Source organism: Haliotis cracherodii, unplaced genomic scaffold (genome assembly GCF_022045235.1).
Source record: "Haliotis cracherodii isolate W230 unplaced genomic scaffold, xgHalCrac1.p SCAF_19, whole genome shotgun sequence".
Taxonomy (NCBI): Eukaryota; Metazoa; Mollusca; class Gastropoda; order Lepetellida; family Haliotidae; genus Haliotis; species Haliotis cracherodii.
This window is the reverse complement of record NW_027266274.1, coordinates 18,675,604-18,684,166: the sequence shown is the minus strand read 5'-3', so window position 1 is coordinate 18,684,166 and position 8,563 is coordinate 18,675,604. Positions and strand designations below refer to the sequence as shown.

At 38.8% G+C, this 8,563-nt stretch overlaps 1 protein-coding gene across 1 annotated transcript; it reads left to right on the top strand.

The window, feature by feature from the left end:
- The first annotated feature begins 721 nt into the window (after positions 1 to 721).
- Positions 722 to 8,085, top strand: LOC139466832 (protein PIF-like). Its single transcript, XM_071248539.1, has 8 exons — positions 722 to 805; positions 1,216 to 1,306; positions 2,179 to 2,385; positions 3,161 to 3,367; positions 4,623 to 4,969; positions 5,570 to 5,663; positions 6,622 to 6,701; positions 7,818 to 8,085. Exons 2-8 carry the CDS (start codon positions 1,240 to 1,242, stop codon positions 7,863 to 7,865), a joined length of 1,050 nt encoding a protein of 349 aa, XP_071104640.1. The 5' UTR covers positions 722 to 805; positions 1,216 to 1,239; the 3' UTR covers positions 7,866 to 8,085.
- The last annotated feature ends 478 nt before the right edge of the window (positions 8,086 to 8,563 follow it).

The window sequence follows — 8,563 nt, the reverse complement described above, 5'->3', positions numbered from 1 at the left end:
ATATTACTGCACAGCAATAACACCGGCTGTTCTCGACTCAGACTAACATTGATACTCCAATACTGAGGCTATTTGTTCTCTGGGCATGTACGCTATTTAATTGCACACAAATTAAGAACAAACCATAAACGAGGCCCTGTCCCTTCAACACAAAGCTCATGCATTTAATCTGTCTGAACTTAGGACTGACACAAGGCGATCTGGGAACATCAGCTGGGAACTTATTGCCTTCTTTAAATAACATTTGTATGAAGGATCTGATACTTTTTCAAGGCAGCTGTTATGTTACGTTTATGTGCGTCACTATTTGATAGCGATTCACAAACATTCCTATAACCAGAATCGCACAATGGACACTGCTTATAGCAGTAATGTCTTATGATAATTGAACAGGGTTTTGTTGTTACTACTACTACTACTACTACTTTTATTCAATTATGATTATGATTATGATTATGATTATTATTATTTTCATTATTATTATTATTATTATTATTATTATTATTTGTAAGCACATTTCATCGGGAGCCCCGAACAGGATGAAAAGTTGAGATGTTACCTCGAATTCAGTCTTCAAGGCGTGCATATTATTCCACTCGTGTATTTCTCACAAAGCAGAAGTCAAACGGGGTCACTTCTTTGTAAACGCATGAAAGGAATGATCTCATTCGGTTTTTCCAGCATTAGATGCTATTTGTGACGAGCAGCGGTGTATATAAGGGTGTCACTGTCATTTTACTTCACAGGGCCTGCGACCAGCGAGACCGTGACTGCAGAACCTGCCTGGCTAGACTATCTTTATAGGGTAAGGTTATTTAACAAATGCACTTAAATCTATCATAAATTTGAAGGATTTCATATTCAGTAAAGTAATTGATTTATAGTTTATACGAAGAACACTTAAATTTTTACAATTCATTTTCATATTCGTACTGACGCGTTTCGTCAATTTGCTTTGAGGTTTTATGGTGAATTCTGATATACTAATGTAAGGGTCAAGATCATCCGTTTCTCTTCTATTACTGTAGTGTATCCGCCACAGACAAACTAGAGTAGTATGAAAGAATCGGATGACCCCCAACGTTTTTGAAATAGTATATACTACTATTATATTTATTCAATATTAATCATTAGACTCGAAAATTTGTTATGTTATTTGTTTGAAATCAACTTAAGCTAAGAGACAGATAAAGTAGAAAATGTCCTTTCGTTTAGTATTTCACCAAGGGGTCAAAGAGAATGAACTTGTTCGCGCTGTTTGCCTTTGTGGTCGGTGTTACCGTGACTACAGGCCAAAGAGCTCCTGGTAAGTATTAACAGTTACAAATTTATCTGTCCATAATTAGTATGTCATCTTCCTATCCTTCTCCATCCATTCATTCTTCCAACCGTACTTCATGTGATACATAACTTTAATGAGATGAAGAGATTCGACCCGATAATGTTTTGTCATCACCTTGTTCATCAAAGTGGTAATTATAAATGTCTAAGCCCCATTCACATGGACACAATTTACTCACGTAAGCAAATGCGTTGACATGCCATCATAAGTAAATATACTTATGTTAGTACATATACTCACGTAAGTAAAAGTGTCCATGTGAATGGGGCTTTAAGGTTTAAACACTTTTGGTTTACCCTTTTCGCCAACACTTTGAATAACTGCATTTCAGCAACCCATTCATATACTTTTCACCACTATTTAGCGGTTTACTAATAATGGAATCTGTTTCGGCAGGTAATCGAGACTGGTTAGTCTCTGGCGTGGACGTTATAGATTTCCTCCCATGACTTACACGCCATGATATATTTGAAATAATGTTCACAGTGGCTTAAAAACAAACACATATACTTACACTGATTTAGATGTGTATATGTTTAAGTTCACTTTACATCTTAGATGGATACACATATCAGAATTGAAAATAGAAATACGCCTGCATATGTGTCTGTCAAAGAAGTTGAATTATTGAAAAAGTATCAGATTTGGTATTTGTTCTGTTATACATTAATAAATCGCTTTTTGAAAAACAGTTTTCTTACTTCGATTTCAACCCCTCTTTGTGAAGATTCGAAAAGTCTCCACATGACCAGAAACAGTTACCTTGCATCAGATCAGTGTATGATTTCATTCAACCTTATAAAAGTTAGATATGTTATATGTTCTATATTTTCCAGTACCTAATCCTTGCGATGGGCGTGGGGATAACGATGGTGTGGGATACATGCCTGACGAGACGGACTGTGCCCGTTTCTACCAGTGCCAGCGACATGGGACAACCGTTTCATCCCACCACTTGACCTGCCCCTCTGGTCTTTACTGGAACCAAGCAATCCTGGTTTGTGATTGGCCGGCTAACGTCCAATGTACCGCAGGAAGTGTAGGTGCGTAGTTTTGTCATCATCTTGTTCATCAAAGTGGTAAATGTCTAATAAAGTCCCATTCACATGGACTAAATTTACTCATATAAGCAAATTACTCATGGACACAATTTACTCACGTAAGCAAATGCGTTCACATGCCATCATAAGTAAATATACTGATGTAAGTATATATACTCACGTAAGTAAAAGTGTCCATGTGAATGGGGCTTTAAGATTTGAACACTTTTGGTTTACCCTTTTCGCCAACACTTTGAATAACTGCATTTCAGCAACCCATTCATATACTTTTCACCACTATTTAGCGGTTTACTAACAATGGAATCTGTTTCGGTAGATAATCGAGACTGGTTAGTCTCTGGCGTGGACGTTATAGATTTCCTCCCATGACTTACACGCCATGATATATTTGAAATAATGTTCACAGTGGCTTAAAAACAAACACATATACTTACACTGATTAAGATGTGTATATGTTTAAGTTCACTTTACATCTTAGATGGATACACATATCAGAATTGAAAATAGAAATACGCCTGCATATGCGTCTGTCAAAGAAGTTGAATTATTGAAAAAGTATCAGATTTGGTATTTGTTTTGTTATACATTAATAAATCGCTTTTTGAAAAACAGTTTTCTTACTTCGATTTCAACCCCTCTTTGTAAAATTCTGAAAAGTCTCCACATGACCAGAAACAGACACCTTGCATCAGATCAGTGTATGATTTCATTCAACCTTGTAAAAGTTAGATATGTCATATGTTCTATAACCTTCCAGTACCTAATCCTTGCGATGGGCGTGGGGATAACGATGGTGTGGGATACATGCCTGACGAGACGGACTGTGCCCGTTTCTACCAGTGCGAGCGACATGGGACAACCGTTTCATCCCACCACTTCACCTGCCCCTCTGGTCTTTACTGGAACCAAGCAATCCTGTTTTGTGATTGGCCGGCTAACGTCCAATGTACCGCAGGAAGTGTAGGTGCGTAGTTAAATTTTATCCTCCATTATTTAGCAAACTGCTGTTTTGAGTGTTGCCTTCCCGTAAGTATTGCTGGCATATAACTACATTCACGAAGTGTCTATTCCGTAATACAGAAGAAGTATCTCCAAAGTATTTATATGCGAAAAGAAACCAATGCAGGTTGAAAACAAGAATCCATGGAAATGTTCCAGGCAAGTCTAATATCAGGTTACAGAACATGAAACTCAATACTTTATATTAATGTAATTGCAGGAGTACTGCTGTCCGGCGTTAGGCAACAAACGAACACTTACCTTTTCATGCACGTTGTGTGAATGGCGGGTGCTAACGGTAGAGCAGGAATGCTTACCCTTTTCACGAACACCCGATGTTATCACTTATTTTCAGTGGTCCGTTCATTTTATATTCACAGCTATTTTGCTGTTATTGATTATAACAGTTTCGAGACTGGTTATTTTATGGCGTTGACTTTTTTTATATTTAAAACGAACGATGAACTTTGCATTTTGTAGAATTTTGTCTTTTTGTGATGATGATTTTGTCGGGTGTTTTTATTGCTTGTTTATGATGTGCAGATACCACAGCCTAGAATAGATCTTCCGCAACCCATGCTTTTTTTTGTCGTAAGAGGCGACTAGCGGGTTCGGGTGATTAGGCTCATTGACTTGGTTGATGCATGTCATTGTATCCCAATTGCGTTAATCGATGCTCATTATGTCAATCATTGGATTGTCTGGTCCAGACGCTATTATTTACAAACCACCGTCATATAGCCAGAATATTGCTGAGTGCGGCGTTAAACAACAAATAAAACTCCCTACTGGATTAATTCAATTATGTGTAACCCTCCAGGTTATGAATAACCGAGTTAATAAAAATCGTTGTGCACTTGTGCAAATATCACATCACACGCACCAGTGTATTGTTTCCCTCACCCGGACGGCATTGTTGATGTCATTCGAATGTTATTGTGACACAAGGACGGACTGATGTCACACTAGAAACGGCATTAAAGCTTAAGATTGTTGATTTTTGTTAAAGTTAGCGGCCGTGATCAGTTTATATTTCTAAGGAGGACCTCAAACGAATTGCGAAATAATGGACCACAAGGAAAGGTAAACTCGTGAGAAAGTTTGTGTATTATCCTCGCTTTCTCTCGGGAAATACAATAATTCTTACACTCGTTTCGTAAAACCAGCATGACACACATGCTCTTATAATAATCTTAATTTGAAATCTTTCTTAATTTCAGTTTGTAAGCCTGACTTGTACCTCCCGTTCAACGGCACCCTTCAGGACTATTCCGGCGACAACGTCGCAGTTGAGACACTTGGTGTTTCTTCTCTCGTCAAATTTGGCATCTTCAGCAGCAAGATCCAACTCAGCATCCCGAGTTTCTCCAACATGGATTTCGGCAACGTTCTGGTCATTTCTTTCTTGTTCAACCAACTTCATGCCACGAGCAACGCTCAGTCTATCGTCACCAACGCCGGCTGCCAGAATACAGCTAGCATCTACATCACCACCACCAACTCAACAGTCTCCTTCCGTGTCATCAACGACGGTGGCGTCTCACATGACTTGTCCGTGAATTACCCAGTAAGTAAACAAAGCTTAATGCAGAGCCTTCAACAAGAACGTTATCTGTATCATACACAGTAGTTATGTCATCCATGCACAGTTAAAAAGTAGCTAACTGATTGATGGGGGTCAGACATCAGCATTATTCATACAGTCCTCATAAAGAGATGAACCGTGCGCTGCTGAACACGTTAAATGGGTTTAAGGCTCTATGGACATTATATCTGTTGTATCACACACACACACACACACACACACACACACACACACACACACACACACACACACACACACACACACATATATATATATATAACAGTAGACTTGACTTGATTTGTGTATTGTATCAACATTCCGACAACCCCACCGTGCAGTTATTACAAACAATTGGTATACCTATCCTGATATTGCTACTCAGCATGTACAAAACCAACCGCCGTCTCTTGCCCAGTGTAGGGAGGGACCTTTGAGACATAGAAAGGTATCTGTCAATGTCGCATTTGATCCAGGTATTAATGATGAGTGCATTGCATAGCAATTAATGGATAAAATGTGTTCGCGTTATTTATGTCGCAAATTTTAGTGAGTCCTTGATTAATAGTTTCTTATCTATTGCAGGACATCAACGCCTTGAAAAGTGTCAAGTTGACTGTAAACGATAACATGATGAAAGCTGAAGTTAACAGTGACTACGACATAGGAATGTTCTCTGGTAAAACACGCAGGATATTCTAATATTAGTGATTTATGTTATTTCCCAGGGATTCTTAGATATATTGACATGTTGAATATGCAATGAGCGAAACGTACCATTATCCTCGGTCCATGGCGGTACCACTGGGGCAGGACATATTCATGGTTTTGCGAACATTGGTATGATTGCTCTATTTTGATAGTGCTTCTTGAGTTTGTTGCTTCCATAGGCAAGCATGACTGTTCGTACCATAAGCCTGATGTTAATGTGATACATTGTATTGTGTAGCGACGATATCATTCCAGGACGTTTATGGTAGATATTCAGAGATATATTCGGTCTGTAAATAATCGAGTCCGGGCCAGATAATCCAGTGATTGATATTATGAGCATCGATCCTAGCATTTGGGATACGATGACATGCATCAACCAAGTCAGTGAGCCTGACCACCCGATCCCGTTAGTGGCCTCTTACGACAGGCATCGTCATTGGTGTCATAACCGATTTTCGTTGATCCACACATATACTTATGACTGCTAGTTTGCCTTTTACGCCCAATGAAATCTGTTTATTCCCTCGCGTTGACGTTTTATGTTTAAGATTTGTTTTCAATATTGTTTCAATCTGAACACCCTTCTAGAAACCTACTGTTCCGCCATATTGTTTTCAGAGGGTTATTTGCAATCTCGAGCAGATTTAACTTAATATCTACAGTACCGCCGGTATGGTAATCTGAAATCGTCTTAACGTCTTAACCATAGTACTCAAAGGAATCAAACTGAATCATATCCACTGCAATATAATGTTGAGACTAGAGAATTTGAACTCATTATTCTGTGGCGTTGCCGTTTTGAATGTCAATATGTCCGGGTATAAATATTATAATGGTCGTGTAAATAGCTGTTACCAACCATAATGTTGATATTCGCATGACACATTGTATTGTGTAACGACGGACCTTTTCTGTATCTCCAGGCAACATCAGACGGAGCCAGTGTGCGATCTATGTGGGTCCCGTGAATGGTTATGACGCCTTCGATGGTCAGCTTAAAGCAGTAAGTGAACCACAGTGTTAAATATGTTACAGCCTATGTGTACGATTACTGAAATTTCACGAAGGCAATTTGCAAAACGCCAAAATATTGAGGAATTTGTTTGTTTAGACTGTATAAAAGTTATACAGGGTTAAATACATCCCAACAGAGTAATAATGCTGGGATTAGAAACTAAAAATTAAAAAAGATATTCCCTGAAAATAAAGTGAAAATTTCAGCCATTTTATACGTTTTATACAATTGCCTCTTGTTAACACACGCGTAATTGAGTTGTGTTCACGTCGACCATCTTGCTTAGAGAGAAACCCCGTTAAACCGGACCCGCTAGTCCGCCGACTATACCTTCCTGTTGACTACTGTTTTCACGTCTATCTATTAGAAAAAGGTATTCTTCGCATCCATGATTCGTTCATCTGGAAATGTTTTTAATCGGGGACATTTAAATGGGAGCAGGCCCGGTTTGATCAACAGAGGTTTATTAACAGACATGTTTATGTAATACTCATTCATACTTTATGGAATTGGCACACAACATGCAGATGCTGATATGAACAATTCGACCTGAACTGTTACAAAAACAGATGGTTTCACTATACGTGCGTAATAGTACCATGTAGGTGAGTGAGTGAGTATAGTTTAACGCCGCTGTTAGCAACATTGCAGGGGCACGGGTGGCCCAGTTTTCTAAGGCGGCGCGATTCGCTGTGCAGAGTATATGATTTTGGGTTCGAATCCCGGTTCGCACCGATTATGTTTCTAGGTTTGTCAGCACCATACCCATGCTCGTAGGTTTCACTGAAGTGGTAAACGCCTGAGACCTGCATCACTTCGGGCTTTCCTCGCACATTTCGCTGACACGCCTTGATTTAACTTGAATACTGTTAAAAGCGGCGTTAAACTGACAAGCAACATTGCAGCAGCCGGGGCATCACACATTGTTCCCAAGCGGGAAATCGAACCCGGGTCGTCGGCGTGACTAGCAAACACTTTAACCACTGGGCTAACACGCCACGCAGTTGTATCATGTAACGCTCAAGGAACACATGATCTACAATAAAATGAAATTTTCGAAATTTAATTACGATGTTTTTCATTCATTGTTTCATTCTGTTTCAGCTGAAGGTGTCTACATGCCTCACTACCCCTCTTGTGCTCTACGACTAAAGTAGCTCGAGGATATTCCAACACACTTTTAACTACTTCACAGAAGCATATTTTACATCAGTATATATACCCAGTTAAACTACATAAACAGTATATTTCAATGTCCACTGTGTGTTGTACAGAGTGCGCGTATCTTTTCTCAACTTGAATTGTTATCTTTATTAACCAATGCACGCACTAAAATGTATTAGTTGTTCAATATTAAAGCAATCTTGCAATATTTTCGTGTTCATGTCTAATGTTTATAACATCTTCTAATGAACTATTGGTTTACAAAAATGCATGATAATTACTTATGTCGTTCATGTTCGTAAACCAAAGCTGCATTTTCAATGTAGTTTGCTACGTAACGGTCTTTAAGGAAGCTTAAAAGAACAATGATGATACCTTTCTTTACCTTTAGTGAAACAAAGTGAAACATCATGTGGAAACGATACGTAATATATCAAGTAATATCGACCATTTATATCCATTCTCCTCTCCGCCAATAGCTTGGTGATAGTTCCTTCTAATTGATCACAATTATATACGTTTGTTTCGGCGGATGGTCGAGACTTGTTATTCTGGGGGTTCGGCGTTTGTATTTATGGGAAGTGGGTCGAGATTTCTGCTGATGGACTGAGTTTCATCATAAGCTCAGTAACAGCTATCAACTATACTGGGTCAACCACAAAATAAATGCTTGGTCCGAGACATTA

Excerpts from the sequence above, each read along its gene's own strand:
- LOC139466832 (XM_071248539.1), top strand. The coding sequence starts at position 1,240 with ATGAACTTGTTCGCGCTGTTTGCCTTTGTGGTCGGTGTTACCGTGACT. Across the intron at positions 4,970-5,569 it reads ACTTGTCCGTGAATTACCCA|GACATCAACGCCTTGAAAAG; the intron begins GTAAGTAAACAA and ends TATCTATTGCAG. Across the intron at positions 5,664-6,621 it reads CGACATAGGAATGTTCTCTG|GCAACATCAGACGGAGCCAG; the intron begins GTAAAACACGCA and ends CTGTATCTCCAG.